Here is a 23731-nt window from a genome sequence, read left to right on the forward strand (position 1 = left end):
TTTTCAGTTCTGTGCCTTCCTAAAGAGGAATGGCTGCTTCTCAGCTGTCCACTCCCTCTCTCTTGTACAAGACATTTAAGCTTACGTTCAGAAGACTGAAAAATGCTGGTGTGCAAAACAGCTTCCCTGTCATATGTAATGATTTTTCCCATTCACCCTTCACTAAATCCCCCCACTTTCCAGGGACTCTCTGTAGTGAGGATAAGCTACCTCTTAAATAGGAAGCATTTTGCTAGAATGCTTTATTGTTTAATATCAGTAAGCTTTATCAGTGTGAACTGACTCTCAGATGCACATGTTGGCCTAGACCCTGCAGCAGGCACTACAAATAACAGGAGAATAAAGACAGTTAATTGAGGGGAAATGCCCTCATACACACAAAGACTATATTTCTGCTAAATTGCCAGTATGTGGAAGGCAGTGCAAGCAACCCTAAGGCCAAACTTGACTCTCTGTTACTCCACCGTAGAGCCAAGATAATTCCAAAGAAGGAAAGGAATTTGCATTAGTGTAGCTGAAATCGGAAGCTGGGCTGTCTTTCCTGGACTTCAAATGGAAAAAAAAATCTAGTCTTTAGATTTTGTATTGAATGACTCTCATGTGTTTGAGAGTTAGAAATTTTCCTTGTTAAAAATGAAGTGTACTCCTCGTGGGTCAGCTTCTGAGTTGCTGATGCTCTGTTTGTTGAGTGTGTCAGCTAGGCCCTCAGGTCCACAGAGGAAAACGCCTATTCTGGAACTGTTAAAAAAATGAAAATATGGTCAGGAACTAAGCATGGAGCAGCTCTGTGTTGTTCATATAAGTCAGTCTTATGTTCTGCAGCTGCAAAGTTTTTTCTCAGTTACAGAAACTAAAGTAGAACTGCATGTCTCCTCTAAAACCTATAACCCTTTAAAACTTGCAAGATATTTACTGCTCCTTCTAAAATAAGTGATGGGCTACGTCTCAGTTTAGCAGAAGTCAGTGAAGACAGTTTTACTGACCTCAATGGAATCAGTGAAATAGAAACGCAACAAGCTTATGGTACAAATTCTTGAAAGGAACAGCTCCATTTTCTTCCTGTTAATTTTAGGTGCTTAGCCAAAGGCCATCCATGTTCATGTTTTGTCTTTAGAGGAAGCAGATATTATTTTTAGAGGACACTGACATTCCTATCTACTACAGCAGGAAAGACAGGACATGTTTTTTCTAAAAATGCTACTAGTAATCAAACACTACATAAAGTTCCTCACCAAAAATGGATGAAATTTTTTGAAGCTGTAGGTTAAAACGATTTGTTCAAGACTACAGTTCATGTCCATGGCTGAACCGATATTAGAAAATACCTAGAAATTGTTAGATTGTTAGAAAAAATGCTTTTCAAATGTTATCAGTCTAAGGAACAAGATGGTGCTATTATAGCTTTCAGACAGAGAAAGGCGACAGACACTATCAAGAAGTACAGGTTTACCCAGGATGCTGCCTTGCAATGGTTTTAAACTCATTTTCCCAGTTAGGTCTTCCATACAAGGTTTTCTGTTTAAGACCTGTAATCACATCTTTCTCTTCTTCATGATGCACTGCAAAATGAGTGGCCTGTGGGAAAGGAAACAAAAAGGATAGTGCAAGGACAGATTTAGATATGGCAACATTATATCTGGTTAAAAAAAAAAAAAGAATTATGTCGATATGCACTGCATTATCAGCAAACCAAGAATGTTCCTGGGAACTGATTGTGGTTGAAAGGGATAGCTAACATTGGTAAACTGACAAGCAGTCTCTATCTTCCCCATTCTCCCAAACTGGCCAATCTCAAGAATTAAAGCTATGAAGTATTAAACACAGCAATTACATTTCTTTTACAGTGAACTGTTTTAGTCTAAGAGCTGTGAAAAGAAGCTGTAAACTAGGACAAAAGTTCCCTGTCAGTTACAATAATACAACCCTCTTGACCTTAATGACATCCCACCTGTTTTATTTCTAGAAGGACTGATCCATATGAATAGGTTTTGTCTGTCCTCCTTGTGTAAATTCCACCTAGACCAGCAAGGCTAAGTAGAGACAGGGAGAGGAGAAGATATGGGTAAAAGCATAAGTTCAGGTCTTGCAGAGCTCACTGGAAAGGTCTGTATTTAGTTCTGCAGCACTTTTATATACCAAAAAGAGTTGGAGGAGTAACTTTCTCCCAGAGAAAGAATTGTGTGACTTTTCTTCGCTCCTTCCTGTTTTTCCAGTGTGTGTTTGTGTGGGTGCGCGTGATAACTTCCTACCTTACTACCAGCCCTCCCTACCATGTCGCTAAGCTACAGCACTTTATGCACATGGTGAATTTTGCAAAGGTAAGACTTAAGTAGAAGGAAACATAACTAAAAGTAATAGAGTGAGCATCTTTCCTGGCTGAATCACACACTCTGAAGTGGGTCATGAAAGATCTGGCCTTTTGTATCCCTACAATGACCTTCATGCATGGGAATATCTAGATGACACATGAAAGCCCTGAAACTGCCATCACTCAAGGCTTGTGTGTTAGCTTCTCCAGTCCCTAGTGCCATCAGTTCTGCTTTAAGCAGTATTAGCTGTCTTAGAGATACTTGCAGATTCAGCTGAGGCTGATGCTGTGAGGAAAGACTGCTTTTTGAGAGAACAGCCAGAAAGGAAATTTCAGGGCATATTACCAGCTGAACTCATGCAAGTTCAGATGAAGGGGGGGAAGAATGACCCCCTGGCTCCTTATCCTTGGTAAGCTTGAGAAATACCCTCTTTAATGCTGTTACTGTTTTTGTAAAGGAGAAAGAGGAATGCTCTCACCCAGCGCCTGTATGGGAAAGAGAATGTGAAACACGTGCTCTTTTGCCACAAGTGTAAAGCTGAAACCAGAGTTTTCTCTTCACAGAGGAAACAGCTCTTTGCTAGTGAAATGTCTCTCTTTCTTAAAGGAGGCAGCAACAGCAATACTGCTGCAGTTGCTGAGTAGCATTTTATTTTCCAAGTCAAGTCATGGCTGCAGATCTGTTCTCAGGCCTACAGCTGGACACTGGAACATGGAACTGTTCATAATTTTGGTCTGGGTCCGGGAAGGCTACATCCGTATTGGGATTTAACCTACCACATTTATTCTCAAAATACAATTCTTAACATCCTTCCCTTCTTGGTCAAGTTTCCCATTTGCACTACTTAGCTCAGTGGTTCATTAGAGAGAAGGAAGGAAGGAAAGAATCAGAGTATTTCCCAGTCATGATATGTAGTTCTACTTCTCTTGTGCAATTCTCACCAGTTTTACCTGCAAAGCACTATACTGATTGTGCTGGTCTCCCTTAGGAAGGAGAAGAGCTGATCCCAGCTCTGCCAGAATTAACCAGAGGTGCTCTGCATCCACAGGAGGGGACCACTACAGAGCACTCTTGGAGTTTCACCGCTCCTAGTGACTGATTTTTCATCCACCATACCACTTCCACAATAATTTAGGCTGAACATTGGTGGCAAACCCAAAGCTTTGTATGGCAGCATGAACCAAATCTTTTAAACCAGGTACTCTGAGACGTGAGGGGGGGCAGAGAACAGTGCAGACATTACACAATGTAATGTAGGCATTCCTACATTGCCACTGTGGTTCTATCCCCACCCCATTCAGGGGAATGTTGTTTTAATTGCCTATTTTTTTAAACAGCTATCACACCAGGAATTCTTCTTTAATGATATGGAAATTATCAACATTTGCAGAAGACTCTTCCTCTGTCAATGCCCATCCACTTGCGCATTTAAAAGCTTTGAGCCAGATCAATCACAGGAAAATGACCATTTGAGTATTTATCAAAATATAACAAGCTTGCTAGCATGAACGTTGTGACATTTTCCACAGTGTTGTTACCTGAGATTCATCCCAGCCTGTAAGGTAGATGTTGTAGCTGAGAAATTCTGCGTTATTCCTCTCCTGCATTTGAGTCTCCAGAGACTGCAAGAGGTCAGCAAACCATTCAAAGGCATGAGTGTCCCTGCAAAGCCAGTAAAAATAGATCTGGAAGAGACAAGAGTGAGGCTCAGGGTACATACGCACTTATGGATTCTGGTTTTGTGTTTGCCAACAAAATGAGGATTGCAGAGTTTCTGTAGAAAAATTGCTCTGACCACTTCAGTTGACGGGGAGACAAGCTAGTATTGAAGCTACTCAAGAGTTTAGATGCTGGGAGGGTTGGGAAGCAAAATACGTGACTGCAAGAACAAGGAAACAACTTTCTATTCTATTGATGTTTCTGCGCTGATATACTTGTAAAACAGCTTGTTAGGACATAAAATAAATGACTTACAGGTAGATTCTACCGCCCTATCTGCTGGCAGGAACGGTAAATTAAAAGAGGTGACAAAACCAGTTCTGTTTTCTAGCAGAAATGTGAATATGACCATAAGTGGAGAGTGTAACCCTACACCTGTGCACAGGGAGTTTCCAGGGCCAGGAGGCAAGAGAAAGATGGGTAGCAGTGGGGTTCCACTGACTCAAAGTTGCTCTCTCTGCGTGTAGGGAAGGAGTGCAATATTTGTCTGGGTGCAGTTAGGCTCCTGAAAGTATGACAGGTCTTTATGTTTCCTGCACAGCTTGAATGGTGTCTCCACTGCATGTGGAAATCCCCAGAGCCACAGTCAGTATTTGCATGCATGATTTGGGCCTCAGGCTATTTCTCTTTTTTTTTTCCTTTTGACCCTCCTGCTTCTTTGCTTGCTAGTCTTTGAGATAACTGGACTTTTCTCTCAGGACTCACGTCTGGAGCCAGACCACTTTTGCTGGGCCTGTTTTGATCTGGGCTATAGGCCCTGAAAAGGTTGCTTGGGTTCTCGTACAGTTCTATAACACAGTGCACGTGTACCTTTTTGAGTTTCAGGTTGGTTGCATCATGGCAGTACTTGTACCAGACAGACTTGAGAACAGATGCAAATGGAGTGACCCCTATTCCAGCTCCAACAAGCATAACAGTTTCATAACTGAATACGTCCTCACTAGCTGTTCCAAAGGGACCATCCACAGCTATCCTAAAATTGAAAGTATAGTTAATAAATCAATAGTGAGGAGAATATTTATTAGTGCTTTTTAAAATAACAATAGCAATGTAAGGTATTTGTCCATTATGATGCACATTTGGGCTAAATACTAGTTGGTAAAAGAAGAGGTGGTGTTGATAAGAAGAGGGAACTGGAAAGAGCAGTCTAGGACTCATTCTGATTCGTGCCTGTGAAGTTGGTCATACAGGAACTTTTTTCCCTCCAGTAACCCCATCTGTTCAAGACTTTGTTTCCCTGGCGTTGTGCAGCATTGAGTTCTCCTCAAACAGTAGGAGATACGAGAGATTATATCTCTTTTGCTGCAGATATAAGGCCAGATCTGGAGCTAACAGTAGAACAAAAGATCTGGAATTGAACAAAAATTTCCTGATTTTCTTTACAGAGACTCACTCAAAAAATCCGGAAGGAAAAAATCACTCATGTTCAGTTGCTCAAAAATACCCTGCCTGAAATAGCTAAAACATGCATTTAAAGTTTATAGTTTTGAGGGGGGAGTGACTTGAAGGAATAGATGGTCACCAGTATCCGCAACGGAAAGAGTTAAGGACTGTGTCACAGGTTCCACCAAATTGGTTGAGCAAAATTTTTAGTGTCATAGATGTTGGTTGATTTTACCATGGAGATTCTTTGTACATACTTGGGCAACTTCCATGCTTCCTGGAATTCTTGCTTATCACATCCACAGGCATTAAACAAGCCCTCTGTCCAATCCCCTACAATACGGACATGAATGCTGAAGTAATCCTCCTCTGGAGCAGAGGTCAGTGTGAATGGATGCCATTCCAGTTTAGACACTGCAGGACATTTGACAAAAATGTATTGCCCAACCTCCATCTTGAAGCCCTTCTTCATCATCTGGAGCTCAATTGTCTTGAAGGGATGAATGACCACCTACAATGAGAGAGACAAGGAGAGAAAAGAAGACAGCTGTTGCCACTGTTCACTTGATGTCTTTACATCCTTCATCACTAACATCATCATCCTCTCCTGCAGGAGCAAGGAAAGGAGGTGAAACTTTGCTTCCAGCAGAACTGGGACAGAGTGAGGAATAGCATCTGAGAGCTAGATAAGAGACTACAGAAGATGCTGAATTTTTGTGAAAGTATTTTCACACTGTACTTGCAGTTGCTCCAAAAGGGACAGGTCAGACTGGCACATCTAACACATCCTCAGATCTGTGTATGCACGTTATTAATTCCAGATGCACCTGACACAGTGGCATAGTACACATTGCTAATGAAATGGATGTATATATGGTGGCAAAAATATAGGGCCAGCATACAGATGTGGAATTGGATGGATAGATAGTACCACCGGAAACTGAAATTTTCTTGTTGTATTGGGATGAGCAGTATACTGCAGGCATTTGCATTGTGCCTATTTTAGTCAGGAATAAATAGAAGCAATCTGCTGAAAGCAAGGCTAGTATTTCAGTCACTACAATCATTTAGTTCTAAGGTTGTCTGCCAAGGTTATTTTCAGTTTTCAGAAGAGATTTACAAGAGGGAGAATTGAGTCCGCCTGTCCATTTATTTAGATATCAATATTAATGCTCACCATTGTGGAAGAAGTTTCCAGCCAAGAAGAAACTAAGCAGACACAACAGACAAATGGTGTGGAAATGGCACAGAGATATTTTGGTAAAATTACCAAATTACCAAAATTACCAGAAAGCATGCTGGTATATAGGAGCCTACCAACATGTTAACGTAATTCCAGGGAACAGTAGAGATATCTACTTCATGCCCCAAACTGACTCTGACTTGAACAGGGTATGCCCATGAGATGCAGCATAATGCCATGTGAGGAAATTAAATAGGAAAGGCCAGGGTAGGTTTTATGTGTTTCAGCATAGTGCCATGCTATTTTGGCTAAAATACATTCAGAATCAGCATTAATATCTCTTCAATACACCAGTAGTAGAGACCTACTACTTAAGCTCAATATTAGCTTTGGCTACAGAAAATAGACACCCGGCTAAGTCTCCTTTTTAGGAGTCATTATGTCTGCTGGAAAATCAAGATTCCTAAATGTCCAGGCAGCTTTTGAAAATAAATATTTGTTATCTTAAGTTACTCTTAAGGCCGTGGAATTCCTACTTGGTGTATTTTTTCCCTAGATCACAAAGAAAATTGATCTCTCCCTCCTGAGATTCAGTCCTGAGTCTAGCTAACTTTGTCCTCTTGCGCTATTTTAATTTGGGAACGACATAGCATCTGAATTTGGGGCTTAGAGACAGCCATATTTATATGTTAGGAAGCAGTACTATTTCTGCATGATAACAAAACACTTCTTGAGGGTTCTTTTCCTGATAACTTTGTATGGTGTGTAGGAATCACTGGCTTTGCTGCACCATATTGTATCTGAAAAAAATCAGTACTGTTTTGCCCAGCGTTAAGCACAGCATCAACACATACCTTTGTGATAACAACCTTCTGCTGTGATCTCCAAAACCGCACCAACCTCTCACACAGGTACAAAAACATAGGACCTACTACCCATTTCCATGTCTGTAACAGAAGAAAATGAGAAGTGAAATGAGGAAGATGGCAATTTACATTAAACTGACTCTTGGAAATGGTATGAATGGATATTAAGTTTAAGAAATCTAGGTTCTTTATCAACCAGAGTAGGGAACCCAAAGAAGGTATGAAACTTTTGAAATGACTTCTGCTCAGAGAGGGAATTTCTTTTTCTATTGAGAGTTATAGTAGGATTTATAATTGCTCTCACAAAGTAGGTTAGTTATAGAAATGTATTCTCCTATGACTGATTTTGTCTCTGTCTAAAAATGAGGCACCTAAGAGAAAAGTGGAGTAAAGCTTTGACTGTGTTATTGACTCAGGTCTGTATTACTGCAGGAAAAGATGTAGTTTCTGTCAATATGTCTGGCTGTAGTGTGAACAACCAGCCGGGTTAATCCCTGAGAACGGAAGTGTCAGTGTCACATTTCCAGAGGCATTTATTTTCTCTTAATTAACATCAGTTCATTAATAATGTGAAACTACTTATTATGTGGATTATGGCAGTTTCTAGAAGTGCCCACAAGCCACAAAATGCATTTTGGTAAGCAGTTCTCAGATAGGATTTACTCTTTTGCTTTGCTATTAACTATTTTCATTTTATGAGATATTTTGGACACTGGAAGTGGTTTTTCTGTCTCCAGTCCATTTCTGCTTGCAGTTTGTTGTATTGAAATCTATTGCTTTATATAAAGTTGCCTCTGAAGAGCATTGAAGGTTACATAGCTGCTTTTTTACAGCCTGCCTACATGCTATTTAACAAAACGAGTGAACTGGAAATATTTTTGATTGGATTTATGCTCAAAGCGATTGTTCTTACCATAGGAGGATTCCCTGAAAATTGGGGGATTGGACAAGCACCCTTTTTCCCCCAGTCAGTGAAGTTCTTAGCGCAAATGTCTGGATTATGTTCAGCCAGACTCTCAGCTGTCTGTCCCCGTACAATACGCCTGAAAATAATACCAAACATTAAGCAAATGACATGGAAATGAAATGTCTGACATAATATTATTTATTGTTACGTACTACAGTTACTTATTGCTAAGCTAGGCTATGTACGTTACTCATGCAGTTATGTTCTTCTGCAGTGGTAATGTCCCTTTCGAAACAGCCTTACTGCGCTGATCAAATCACGGAACTGCTATTCAAATGCTAAAAATGAGGAGGAAAGTTTGTAGGAAAAAAACACTGACTACAAAGACCAGGTGAGGAACTGAGAGGTATGTTCACTACCGTTTCCAGAATATGGTCACAGTAGGAATTCTCCTTCTTTTCTTCAGTAAAACCAACACATGGAATGGGTAAGAAAATCAATTTCCTAGTGATCAGTACAGAAATTATTTCTGTTATTTATCATAGACATTCTGGATAGCCCTTTCCAATGACCTTTAACCCTTCCTCTCCCTTTAAAGGTGTAGTAGAGTAGATGTTCAGGTAGTGTGAACACAGATACATCTTACTCAGCGGAGCCAGCTTATGTCAGCTGATGATCCGCCTCTGTGTTTTTGCATTTTTGTTTTTAGAGAAACCTGATTGCTGCAGTTCTGCTGTGTTACTAGTGGCAGAACTAATGTTGAAAAAAAATTTCAATTTTTTAAGGAAAAATATATCCTGAACTTGTTCACGGTTTCCTGCCCCTGTGTGGAGTTCTTCCAACCTCAAGGGAGTGTAAGAATCCCCCAAAGGAGGGTAATTATTAGGGTCAGGGTTATAGTAGAGAAAATCAGAATCAGATCTGCTGCCCTTCCCTGGAAACAGGGTTTGATTTTAGTCAGTTTTATGCCAATATGATTCTGTCGATATCTTCTTCCCATGACTTCTCTGATTTTCAAGCTGGGTTTCTTAAACCTGACGGTCTTTCACTTCATGTTTCGAAGAAACATGCTATCTGAGTCATATATATGCCTAGCTTTGTGACAAATAGATCAGAGGACTATTAGAATGTCTGTGCACAATCTTAGAAGTTAAAATAGATTACTAAATATTGCTAATGAACCTCTTCATCACTAATGCTTTGATTAACATCCTGTCTGAAAAAAGAAAGGAAGGAAAGACACTATCCCAGGAGCATCATGAGTTGCAATTTGCAGGAGCATCACCAGCTGCAATTTACTTCCCCACTAGTGACAACTGGCTCAGCTGAGCCACCCTGTGGGGTGAGTTGTGGGAACAGTAGGAGCCCATCTTCTGCCTGTTTTCTGCCACTCCTACCCCATCTCTGAGGGGAAAAAAGGAGCGTGGTGATTTTTGCCTTGCCTTTCACCCCAGTTCAAGGTTTGGCAACGAAGGTACCCTGTGAAAAAGGAGACTCTTATTCCCTTACTACTAAGTGTAGAAGCTCTTCCAGTACTGTAACTAAGCTGTCAGTAGTTTAGGCTTCTAGCTACTTCTCTTTCTGCTGAAAACTTTACTTTTCACTTGCAAAATGTCTCTGTACTCTTTCCTCTTTGCACTTACTGTGATGGGAGGTTTAGGACTTTCGTCTGTGACATCACTCATGCACCAAAAAAAGTCAGTGCTACAAAAGTGCTATTAACAGCTTGTACTGGAAAAGAATCTTCCCTCTTCATTCTAGTAACTATCTTTGATTCTGTTTTTGTATATATAAATATATGTGTATATATACATACATATATATATAAAATATATATATATATATACACATTTGTATATACATATAAATAACACACAGCTGTTTGTCTCCTGAGATACAATGACATCTGTGCCTTCTCTCAGTCACACTACTTTAAGAAAGTCAGATCACGCTTCTCCCATAGCATCTATGTTCACACATCCGAGACGCCTTCCTTGAGGGTGAAAAGCCTCAAGGCTGTTTTTGTATATTATCATTTTCTCTAAACTCAAAATGTCAGTCTTGCTTTTAAGGCCAAATATGATGGAATTATCTTTGTTCAAACTGATCTAGCATCACATATGTGCCTGTGATTCCTGTCACCTTGAGTTAATTGTCAGAAATAATCCTTTCCACAACAGATGGCAATATTCCTGGTTTTATCTCCATTCACAGGATTGCTGAACTTCACTAACAGCTGTGTTGATCCCCGCTGCTGCCCAAACTTTTGTCTGTTCAGTACAATGCAGCTAAAATGGTGAGAGTATAGTGAACATCCGAGTAAATAAAAAGCCAGCTTTTATGAAATATATGCTACTCACTGACAGCTAGTTATTAAGGAAAGAGCAATGCTTGCTTTCTGATCGTATGATGCATGTAACTGCTGACAAGTTAGGACATTTTATTGGTAATCATAGAATATTTGCTGCAGGAAACGAGAACCAGTTGTCCTTTTCCTTCAGCAGGTTTTGCTCCAACATTCTCCTTCTGTTTTGGAAGTTGAAAAATATACTGGTAGTGACCCTCATCTGCCTTCTGGTTTTGCTCTTGCTGTTGTAATCTTGTTTCTGTCTTTTTTCTGACACTACTGGACTAAGAGGAAGTGTTTTTGAATAGTCATTTTTTACAAAGCATTTTTAAAGCATGCTTTGGCATGCTCTGGGTCCTCAATTTTTTTTTTTTAAGGATATAACACTGAGAATTTCCTTTTAAATGTTGCATACAACTATGAACTATGGAATCTGGCTTGGGTATGTTAGGTATTTTTCCTTTTTCTCTGTGCATCGGTTCTGTGGTTTTATAAAAAGTAACTAAGATTCATTTTCCTACGTACTAAAATTGCATTTTCATAGTGCTAAAATTGTTTCAATAGGCTTTTCAGCTAATTGGAGGTATTGAAGGTATGGAATGAACCAACAGTGGAAAAAGATGTTTGGCATTTGGAAGTTACAAAAACTTACATTTGCCTACATTTGAGCTGCAACAGCTAAAAATCTATTCTGAAGATGATTCTGACATTAAAAGCCCTCCAACTCTGAAGGATAAACCCTCGTTGTAGTTATCATTAATCCAACCAAATCATAGGCCCTGTGTTATTTTTATGGAATGACTGCCTTGTGTACATGTGCATGATGCAATTCCTTTTAGGACACAAAGATAAGTTAAGGAGAAACAGGAACCTTGAAAAAAAGATTTTCAATTAAATATCAGAAAAGATGAGTATCAATGAGTTACGAATATGCCTGATTCTCATAAAGCCTCATGCCTGTACCACTGAGAGCCTATGGTATTGGCCCACCATCACCATCAAATATAACTGCTAATGACTGAAATCACTATACTTCTGTGTATGGAGGGCTTCAGATTAAGATAATCATTATCACATATCGTGTGGTAAAGTGCAAATACTCACCCAGCACCGTGGATGACAAGACCAATAAAGAAGATGACAAAGAGATGGTGGGTGTACCAAAATACTTCGAAATATGACCTTCGGATGGTTTTGGTGGATGACGTGATGATCAGTATGAGCGCCAGTGTAATGATTACGCCAGTGAGACCAGCCAAGTACGTGAAAGCCACATATAGGCCCCCCACAGGATTCTGTGAAGTAATTGTACACATTGGTCTAAGAAAAGGAATGCATCAAAGCTGAGCCAGCTGAACCATTAGTCCGTCTTACTTCCAAATCTGTTACCTTGTTTCAAGTCTCTAAGTCATCCTCTATGAGTTTACATGCCAAAAATGCTTCGGGAAACCCCACTCCGTGCCTGTTGCACCGCAAATTTACTCTTACTAAGTTAAGTGGAAATAGAAAGGGATTTCCACCTATTCAGGCACCAAAGATTGTTTTTGACTGCCACTGTTCAGCAGTACTGAACTGGGGAAACTGAGGAAAGTGAACACTTTTGCTACTTGAGCTGAAGTCCTACAGCCATATTTAGGCATCTAAATAAAAGCTCTCCTCCTCAGTGGCGTTATGCACCTGTGGCTCTCATAACTCATAAAGACATTGGACACACAGTGCTTCTGAAGAGCGTGGAGATTTCTTTTTTGTTTTTTAACCAGATCTTAATACTAAGGAGCTGAAGTTCAAAACCGTTGCCCTGATTTCTGTGTGCCTCACATTTACCTTAGTCAGAAGGCTTCCTTATAGGCTATTTGTTTTTAAGAAATATTTTAAAACTACTTTGAAATCTTAAGGTGAAAAAGTTTAAAGCATTGCTGAAATTCAGCAACAATATTACTGGCAAATATAGAAGAACGCATTGCACAAGGTTTTCTTGCAACGTGATTCAAACACACGTTGTGCACACCAGAACTAGACATTCAGCTCAGATAATCTTATATGATGGTATAGATGAGTGTGATTCTTCAGTGATTCTTCACAGCCTCAAGTCACTTACCGGAATAGTTTTTCTAACAAAGTTCAAATAGCTTTCATTTGGGTTATCACCAAGGCTAGAGAGTACAGCTGCCAGAGTGCCTTTTTCTTCAACACGTGCTTGCACACTCCACTCTACATTGAACAAGTGTGCGATGGTGTGAATTGCTAGGAGTGACAGGAAATAGAGAATCAGTTTTAAGCACAAGAGAAGTACTCAATGTTTTTAGGAACATTTTAAACTTTGTAATATTTGTTAAAGGCAGCTTAAAACCTTTGCACACTCCCTCTCTTACACTACCCTCTTAACGACAGTTTAAGATTGCTGACATGTTTTATTGTCATAGCATTACCATCTGCAGATTATATCTTTTTGGGTGGCAGGCTGTGAAGAGAAGAAGTTTCCAGCACGTCATTGTTCAAGAAAATGATTCAAATGGCAGAGCGATACCCTAATTTTGTAGGTGAGAAACTGAAGCATGGGATGGCTCAAGTGATTGTCTGGATCAAACAGGAATTCTGTAGAGGAGTCAATAAATGAATCTGGATCTCTTTGGTGTCAAATTTGCTAGTGTTTCTTTCCTCCGCTGCATTGATAATAATCACTATTAATGTTTTGCTGAGCTGGACTCGTCTATAAATCTAGTATAACTAACTGAGGTGTTTCACGCTATTTCCAGCACATATTATTACAAGAGTCAGCCATACAATACTTCTCAAAATGTTTCCACTTTTGTATCACTGTATACTTATTCACCTTCAAGGGGAATAAATTCAAGGCCTGAAGGGGACAGGTCTCCCACCGCTGAACAACTCAGTTCTGCTGCAGACCTCTTCTGTGGCCTAACATCTATAACGGAATCACGCTATTCCTTCCTATGCAGTGGTAGCAAGATGACAGTCACAACTTAGGAAGGGAACCTGCTCAGCTCCAGTAGCCCACCGATGTTATCAAGACTATTCTAGGATATATAATTTGTAAGGTGCGTGGACAGAGAGGTGAAAAATTTGTTGCAAAAATGATAGAAAACTTTTGTTTACATAATGAGAGATAAAATACAAAGAAAAAATGGATGCCTTGTCCATGGTTTTTATACACTTTTCTTTCATCATTTCTATGATTTGTTTCAGATCTGCCAGCTAGCAAATAAGTCTAAACAAGAGTTAAAGGCTGGATATCTGGTTCTCATGGCATTGCTAAATACCCTTTATTAAGCAGTAACCTGAATGGTGTTAACAGTGCAACAGAAAGGTATCCTTTCTTGTTTATGTTTTGCTCTCTGCTAGGTACAGAATATTATTTGGAAACTGACCTAATCCTTGGCTCTCCTTTAGGATAATGAAATCAGGTCTCTGCCCATATCCTTATGACTTGAATCCCACTTGGATACTGTGTAAGGTGACGTGAAAAAGCCATGAACAAAGCAACATTTGAGTACCAACCAGTATGAAGGGCGATCATCCATGCCACCATTTTGTGAAACGTGAGGTTCCTGTCCAGCTGTCGTCGGACACGGGTTGAGCAGCACTTTGGATTTGAAGAAAAAAGTATTTGCAGACTATTTGTGATGCCCATGCATAGTTACTTAAATGTAGGAAAAAACAGCAGCCCTGAGCTCAGCAATGGATAGCACTGCTGGTAAAGATTTAGAATGCCAAAATATACACAGAAATATTTCACTCCACTCTTCAGAACACAGTAATACCAGCTCCTGTTTAACATATCCCCCGAAACAAATTATTTGATCATGAGAGAAAACTTCAAATACAGTATGGCAAAAGTAGTTATCTTTTCTGTGTTAAATTTATGTTACATGAAATGAACAAAGGGAAATATCAGTCTCTCGTGGTAAGGTGACTGTTAATGATCTTTCCTTGTATTTTGGTAGTGTCTAGAATTGCCAGCTAGCATTAGGATACTGTTGTAGTTCACACTGTAGAAGTGAACAGCACTGCTTGGGTATAACTGTCTCAGTGAGCTTCCACCCCAAACATGGGAGTGACTTATGATCCTATGAAGTGATTCCTTCCCCCAAAAGCTGAGTATACTTGCCTGAAATACACTTATGACTTGTTACTGGAGTTACCCAGGAGAAACAGAATGAAAAAGTCTCTGCTAATACAAACTGAAGAACTTGGCTCTTAAGAAAAATGGAATGATACTGTCATTAACAGTTATGATGGGTGCCTAAGAGGCTCCATCAGAATTGTACTGTAGTCAGTGGGAGTTATCCTGTTGCTTTAAATTCTTGTAATGCTAATTTGCGGGCTCCATAGACTAGAAACTATAATTATCCTGTATTGTATCCTTACATTGATTTTCATGACTGGCAAAGGGAAGAAAACATTATGTAAACTAATACAACGTTTACACACAGAAACCACTTAGATGTTTCTCACAACAAATTAAGGGAAACCAAAGTGTTTTTGAAGTGTCTGCCAGACATGGACTTTGTAGATGGCAGGGAAAGGTAATTAATCATCCCAGCTAATAGGGTAGGATGGATCATCCCAACCATCCAGCAACAAAACAGAAGAAGAGATGATAAAAACCTCCAGAACAAATTCATTTCTAATTCACTCTTCTTTATGCCATGGAGGTACACGAGCAGTGACCTTGCTCATCCATTACAGCCCTTTTCTAAATATCTCATGAATATTAACTATATCAATAAATATATGAGGAAGCAGATCCCGTTGGCTATTTTCTGGCTATGACACTGATTAAAGAGCAAACTATCACACTCAGGTGCTATCTCAATGACTTCAGTAGACTATAAAAACAGCCAGGAGAGATTTGGGCTTCTTTGTATCTTGTACCTTGAGATGTAATTGAAAAGCCTATAGAATAAATTGCAGCGTAGCAAAAAAGTGTTGCTCCTACCTGACTGCCCTGGAAACAGTATGTAGGGACACTTGAGCTTGCTGTTTAAGAAGCATGTGGCAAAGCAATGGCAAAATGCTGCAGCTAGATTCAGTAGTGAGGCTCACTTAACAGCAGCAACGAATGCAGCAATAAAGGGCATGCAAAAACAATACAGCTGTTATTTCAATTAATAATAAATAAGTTTGCAGTGTATGATTTTTGGGTGGCAGGATGTAAAGGCAGGTGTTTCCAGCGCACTGTTGTTGAACAACTGCTTTGAACAATTCTCCCATCTCCCTAACCCCAATGACGTTGCTGCTGGAAAGGTCACCACCCTTTGAATAAGTTATGTGACATATAAAAATCCTGATCTTTTAGAGATCCTCATAGGTTTTTACTTTCAAAGCAGAGCTAATTAGAGACAACTGTGGAATGAGCAAAAGCAGCTGTATCCCTGCCCACAGTCCTGACACCACTACTGGAACATGGGGCTGTGCATGTTTTGCCTAAGATATAAAATTTCCTCCTTCCTGGGGTATAGCTTTATTACAAAGAGCAACTGAAGTTAAACGAACTTCAGCTGTCTAACAATCCTATTTTATGCCCCTCCCTCACTTCCTGCTCATCCACAGAGCCTTTTGCTTCCTCATACAGCCTCACGCTGTCAGCAAGATAGTGAGCTGCAGGGAGTCAGCAGAAATGAAGCCGTAGCTCTCTACGTGGCTCTCTCTTGCAAACTGGGCGTAGCCTGAGTGAGCATATCACAGTGCCAGGGGAAGGAGGATTTACTCTGCAGCTTGAGTAAGAGAAGCTCCTCTAAGAGAAGAGGGATAGCTTCATAGCTACCCTGATTAGAAACATTAAACCATCGATTTTAGGAAATGAGCAATTCAGGGCAAGTAGCATAAAGTCCCTGTTAGGACACAATTCTCTACTCTTGGAATCAGCTTTTAGCCTTCCAGTAACTTACTTGAAATTGCCTCTAGCTCCTTCAAAACACTATTGTTACTTTGACCTTTGAACCCCTCTTCCCAATCTGCCTTCAGCTCGACGCCTGTGGAATCTGTTTCAGACCTCATGAAGGCTTCGTGTGTCCAAAAGCTCGTTGTTTTCCAGTTGCATTGGTCCAATAACAACATTATTTCTTACAGACTTTACTTTCATAATTGATGTCTGCCCCCTGCGGAGTCAGCTTTGAATTTTGGCAAATATTAGTTAATCTTTCCCAGGGCAGCGCAAGTTCAAGTTTGACCCTACAGTTTTACTTGCTATTCTTTTCTCTTTTATATATTGGGGGGTAAGGTTGGCTCCTTTTGTAGCATCCCAAAACCTGAGGGGGTATAGAACAAGGCACAAAGCCTGGTCTGTGTAGTTCCAGCTTTATATTTTTAAGCACTAAGCCTTAAAAAGGCTGGGGCACTTCTGACAGCATTGGAAATACAATTTAGGAGATTAATGTAGCAGACACATCTCATTTATTCAGCCACATTGATTGTCAGGCTATATGTACTGGAAGGATGTACGACCTGGGTTGTTTCTATTTTTTTTTTTTTTAACCTTCTAACCCACACTTCTCCCATATGGAAGACTCCTGAATAGCAGGTAACTCTTTTGTTCTGATCTTTCAGCCCTCATAGGGCTGTGTTGTTTGTGTGAAAGAAATTTGTACTAGATTTACAGATGAAAACCAACTCCCTTAAGCAGTGTTGTTGATCCTGTGCATGTTAAAGAGGATGGAAAGGAAGGGGGAAATCACAATACATTTGAAGAAAAGTTTCATCAGCTTGAGGAGAGTATTTCATTTTCATTGAACCATAGTATGGCAAAAGAGTGGCTTTCTAGTGCTTGACGGGAATGGAGTAACTGTGGTATAGATAGAAATGAGGCAACAGGACGGAATGGAAAAAAGAAGGTAGTAGTGTCCCTTCAGCTGTTATGGTTTATCCATTTTGTGGTAATAATAAAGTTTCAACTTGTAATTCCTTTTTGGAGCCCTGATCATCAGAGCTATGGAATAGGAGCCTTTCTCTACTTACGTCACAATAAGATTATTTAATCTTTTTCTCTCCATTATTTCTTATGTAACAGCCAGAGATCTAGACTTCAGCAATGTGTTAGGGTCAGCGCTATCATGGCAGGCCACTCCACATGCCACCTAGCGTGGAATTAGTTGTCTTTTCCTTAGTGGTACAGGCGGTGTAGGTGCCATATATAACATCTGCATTTGGGAGCTAGATATGGTCAAAAGGCCTGTGAACTATTTCAAACTGAGATGGAAATGTAGCTCAAATGAGAAAGATTGTAAAACATGACCCAGCTGAAGAAAGTCCCATTCTAAATGTTTGTGAAAGAATATATTTTCTTTAAGAACTGTCTTTTCTCCTGCAAAGACAGGAATCTTGGGCTAATTTCTCCCACTATAAACGGGTGTTACATCAGAGACAAATGGAAGAGAATTTGTGTAGGCACGACCAACAGTTGCTGCCCGCCAGAAGAAGGGCTTTCCAAGTAAGACATCATGTTGCGCAGGAGGCAAGTGAAAAAGGGAAGATTGGAAAAAGGCTAAATCGAGGCTCAATATTTGACCACAGCACTACATGTGTTAGCATATAGACCCTACTCTTGATCATAGCAAAACTCCGGTCTTGTCTACTTCTTTAAAAAGGACATCCCCAAAGTATGGTATATTTGGGGAATTCAGACTATACTGTTTGGCCCATGTGCAAGGCTGCTTGGGTCTTCTTTCATTAATTTTGAAATTCTTTCTTTATCTTACCGCACTTGATCCTCTGAGGAAGGAGAGCAAGTTTCGACATACTGGCAGCAGAATCAGCATGCAGTTGAAATTCAGACAAGCTGCAGGAGCCCTTGCTAGAGCTAAAGCACGCTGTAATGGGAGAGAAGTCATTATTAAATTAATTGCCCAAGCAATATCCAGGAGACTGATAGGCACAAATTTCATTTATGCATTATATCGCAATTTTTGATGAGTGTGAGAATGAAAGTTAATTAAAGATGCTCACATTTCAGGGCAGTCATGCTCTGGCCAAGGCAGGGGGACACATGCAGACAGAACATACTTCTCCAGATAAAAACTTGTTTCTATTTCCAGTTTTGAAATTATATGGAATAACACAATTCTATGAAAAGCTCCCTGTCATGTCTGACAACTGGGGCCAAACACAGAAGCAAGTCCAGGGCATTAGTAGGCTATCCCAAGGCGATAAAAACAGTCTCAATGCTGTAGCTTCAGATGGCTGAGGGTTTGGGGTAGAAGGAAGGAGAGCTTGTGAAGGAAGTGGTTGTATGTTCAGAAAGGTAAAAGGACTAGACTTAGAATTCTTTAGAAACGTAGATTTGTCCTTCCTATAACTAGCATCAATATAACAGAAGCTTTGACATGTTCATAAAAGTTCCTTTAGCTCCAGAAGCGCTTGGGGCTCTTACTCTGTTGTGCCTCTCTGTTGTCAGTAAAGGGAGTCTAAATCAGTTGCCTCATCTTTTAGGAATATATTCTCTTAATGTTGACCTTTACATCCTGCATGATTTCAGATTTTGACAAAGAATGTTTAAAAGGAGTGCAGAATGACCCTATTAACCCAAACACACTAAAGGGAAGGAAATGATAATGTTTGCTCTCCATGCATTGTTTGGGACCCTTCCAGGTTTCAGATCACAGAATGGCTGAGGTTGGAAGGGACCTCCGGAGATCATCTAGTCCAACCGCTCTGCTCAAGCAGGGTCACCTAGAGCATATTGCACAGGATCGCGTCCAGGCGGGTTTTGGATATCTCCAGGGAAGGAGACTCCACAACCTCTCCGGGCAACCTGTGCCAGTGCTCTGTCACCCTCACAGCAAAGAAGTTTTTCCTTATGCTCAGATGGAACTGCCTGTCGTTCAGTTTGTGCCCGTTGCCTCTTGTCCTGTCGCTGGGCACCACGGAGAAGAGACTGGCCTCATCCTCTTGACACCCTCCCTTCAAATACTTGTACACGTTGATGAGATCGCCTCTCAGTCTTCTCTTCTCCAGGCTGAACAGGCCCAGCTCTCGCAGCCTTTCTTCAGAGGAGAGAGGCTCCAGTGCCCTCATCATCTTTGTAGCCCTCCGCTGGACTCTCTCCAGTAGTGCCATGTCTCTCTTGTCCTGGGGAGCCCAGGGCTGGACACAGTACTCCAGGTGAGGCCTCCCCAGGGCTGAGTAGAGGGGCAGGATCACCTCCCTCCACCTGCTGGCAACACTCTGCCTAACACACCCCAGGATACCATTGGCCTTCCTGGCCATAAGTAACTGACTTGGGATTACACTGGGCTGTGGTTACCCACACACGGATCTTTGTGACTTCAAAAACAATTGCACTCTGATAACAAAAAGCAGAATTTGATGCATAGATCTGAAGTGAGACACAAGAACAGGATTTCAAGCTTTATTGAGTTAAACCATGAATTTGCATACTTCTTACAAAATGCTGTGTTCTGTAATTCAAAGCTGATAGTGGTTTTTGGGTCTGTGGTCAGGTTTTTAAAATATGTGAACAAATGAATTTTCTCCATCAATTAGTCCTGACCCTTGCTACCTTTGGAAGCAAGTTTATAGCAGAACATATGGTGCTCAATATAATCAGTTGCATTATATTGAATAGGCTGGGATCCAGGATTTCTCTTGACTACTGTCTGCACACTTGATAAATACATGAATGATGATTGCTTTTCAGGGCTAATAACTACGTAACCTATTCATGCTATGACAGAAGAATAATTGCAAGAGGAAGTGACTGCGCAGTAATTCCAATGGAAATATTGTATTCATCTCCTGAAAAATAGAGCAGCCACAATATAAGTTCACTTCTTTAATTATTAGGAGCATGATAGTTACCTGAAGACATCTTTAGAAGAGGATCTCTCTATGTTACATATCAACTTTCTGTTCAAAAGCACTGTACATCTTTCTATTCAGTTATCTGTTTACATGTGACTTTTAACTCCTACTTGAACCTGCTACTCCAACAACCTGATCCTGTTTCAATCAAATAAAACTAGGGAAAAAATGCTATATGTTCAGTCTACGCCAAAATAATATATGTTTTGTACTTACGCCAAGGAGGACTCTGGTGTAGAAGAATTTTGGTGGGAGATCATATGCAAGATAGAACCACCAAAAGAGGAAGACATTTAACCCCAGCCACACAAGCTGAAAGAGAAGCAAACAGGAAACTTTAGTTTGTTGTTAAAGACTGTATGTCTCAATTTACACAGTTCAGAAAATGACCAATTAGTGCGTTGCATTCCTATTCACACAGAAAGGTGCCCTTCAAGGTGTGAAGAGATCAGGAGGGACAATATATATTTTACTGGTGGAAATAGGCTTTGAGGTGTATACATGGGAGTACAGGAGTGGCAAGAAAACACAGCATGAAAACTGGTAGCTGAAACCTTTGTATAGCTCAAATGATATGATTATATAAACTAAGAATCTGGCTAAGTCTGTGAGTTTAGCTGAGTCTCTAAAAATCATTTAAAGGCTAGGTCCTCTTCTTAACGGGAATTCCTCAGACACACTAACCCATATAAGAGGAAGACTTTGGAGCTGCCAAAGCCAAGCTTTGGAGCTGTGCCAAAGGACAAAGAAGGTTGAGGTCTAAATATACATGGCCAAAATTACACCCAAGGCCCGAGTTTAATGTTTTCAATTGAGTAGGAGCCTCTGAAGGTCTGAAATCAGCCAGCAGGAAATATTCAACACAGGCACTTTGGTGGAGTTTAGGCTAACTGGGCTTCTTAGTAGCTGTGCTGCAATATTCTCTTGTACTTACACAGCCTACAGGGCAGATTTCTTTAGGGAAAGAATTTATGAGCACTTCTCGAAGCTCTCTAATGCAGTTACAAGCACATCCAGCCCAAGAGACCATAATGAATTGGGCCATGCGCCCTTCTGGAGATAGTTGGCTGACTTCACACCCCCCGGTGAAACCAATCTATATCACTGCACCTCTGTTCTAAGGGGATTTACTAGGTGGTGCGTGAAGATGGAAGAGACAAAGAATGAGACCTGTAGACCTGTAATCGCTGGTTTTAAGTTCAGGCTGACAGAAACTGTGACACTACAGTCTTTTGCCCTTCTTAGCCCAAAGTTTAAAGTGCTAGTCTCGCTTAGTTTCTTGGCCCAGCTGACAGTGCAAAAAGCTTGGGATTATTTTAGATCTGGAAAATGTCTCACCTGTAAGGTGTAAAGGCAGGGAAGTGAAGGGATTTCCAACAGCATAAGTCAGTATATGAGAAATCCACAAACCCTCAAAATTAAGCTCAGCTCAGGATAAAATGCTTAGGATGCAAATTTAAAGTAAGAGTGTGCCACTCCCATTTACAGTAGCCTGACAGCATGTCCAGAAGACTGAGATGCTTGGCATGATCCATGATGAAGCCTCACACTTCTTGGTGCTAACTCATAAGGAATGTGGAACCCTTGAGAAACACTGTGACACCCTGTGACAACTTTGGTTGAGTTGCAGAGTTAGCAGCTACCACCTCTTTGGTTAGGGCCAGTGGAGGCAGCATATGTTAGGGCTAAGGCTGCCATGTCAGGCCAAAAAAAAAAAAATCAAGACTATTTCTATTTTTTTGAGGAAAATAATAAAAATTGTGGCTGTCCTGTTTTTATCAAGCACTGGGCCACCCTGTAGATAATGAATGTACTATAAACTTGTAATGGACAATGCGGAACACTCTCTTAAGGCCTCTGATGAACTGTCCTCTTAGCTGGTTTCTTTATCAGTGACTTCTTTATTTTCCTTCCCTCTGTATTAGCTAACCTCGTATAGCTCTGAGATTCTGTACACAATTCCTTTTTTGAACAAAATAATAAGCTCTTACTTAATTCAGTTAATATTGCAGTCCTGATGGGAAAAATGTGGCAGAATTCACCTCCTGGCAGTTTCAACTTCCTCAAGTCACTGGGTGTCAGCAAATACAGCCCTTTCAAAGCACTGAACTGTCAGTGTTGTGTGGCTAAACTAGAGCTATGCTTCCACAATGTAATATGTAAGCATCATTTGTGGCAGGAGAAATAATACATTTTCGAATAAAGATGTTCACATTCAGTCTTCACAAATGTAGTTCTATGTCTTCTTTTTATTCCTCTCAGTATCTACCTAATTAACCACACTTGACAACAATCCCTTAATTGGTTTTACATTTTGCTATTACACAATATTGAATACCTATAACTTTCATATCATTAATTTCTTCCCAAGGCACTGTAATGTGAAGAAAAAAAGAATACTGAAATACTAACTTCTTTTCTCCAAGGAGGAGATCTGCCTTACGGTTTAGCTCTTTTAAATGTAAGTGGGATTTCAATTACTTTTAAATCCTGCCAGGAACTAATCAAACTCAGTTTTGTAGCAGCTCCATGCAAGCTCTATACAAGCACAGTTCAAATATAGGTTGTCTTAATGAGAGATTCATGAATCTCTGCTCTAAATCCTGGAATTTGACTACAAAAACAAATTTTCTGCTACCAAGAAATGTTCACTGTGCTCTCAGTAACATGCATTTTTGTTTATAAAAGTGTAAGAAAGGCTTGTTTTAGTTTTTTTTTTTCTCTTTCAAAATGCAAATAGTTAACAGTGAGATGTAATGCTATTTTTTTTCCTTAAGTCATTATTGCTTCAAAAAACCTAGACACTTAAGCATTTATAACAAAGCAAATGAGAGTTAACTTATGATAATTTCTCAGCTGACAATGCAGCCTACAGCAATCAGGATTCCAGCTAGAGCTCCTTAAAAATTATACTTGTCAAGTATAATGCAACTACGTCTGCTGCCCTAGTTTCAGAATAATCAGCTGCATCACTCACAGGCGCAATGAGATCTACTTATTAAAATTTTCCGTAGAACTTTTTACTAGACACAAAGCATAATAAAAATTGTACTTACAACAACAAAGATGGACAGTCCTTCATTCTCCACCCAGTTACCCATGACTGCCTGAGAAGAGTGTACACAATGGTCCCGTCCTTTCTGGGACAGTGTCTATGTCTTCTCTCACAAGGAAGTGAGAGTAGAAGCTTGCAGCAAC

General features: G+C 40.2%; 1 protein-coding gene across 1 annotated transcript; it reads right to left on the minus strand.

Annotated features, from left to right (window-relative positions):
- Positions 1-349: 349 nt before the first annotated feature.
- CYBB (cytochrome b-245 beta chain) lies at positions 350-23731 on the minus strand. The gene is made up of 13 exons (XM_009686309.2): positions 23590-23731; positions 20750-20845; positions 18433-18543; positions 14234-14318; positions 12813-12958; positions 11819-12009; positions 8374-8503; positions 7449-7541; positions 5669-5922; positions 4839-5001; positions 3848-3994; positions 1451-1575; positions 350-738 (listed from the first exon to the last, which is right to left on the minus strand). The coding sequence occupies exons 1-13, from the start codon at positions 23632-23634 to the stop codon at positions 612-614; spliced, it is 1713 nt and encodes a 570-aa protein (XP_009684604.1). The 5' UTR covers positions 23635-23731; the 3' UTR covers positions 350-611.

This window comes from Struthio camelus, chromosome 1, assembly GCF_040807025.1.
Source record: "Struthio camelus isolate bStrCam1 chromosome 1, bStrCam1.hap1, whole genome shotgun sequence".
In the NCBI taxonomy this organism is placed as follows: Eukaryota; Metazoa; Chordata; class Aves; order Struthioniformes; family Struthionidae; genus Struthio; species Struthio camelus.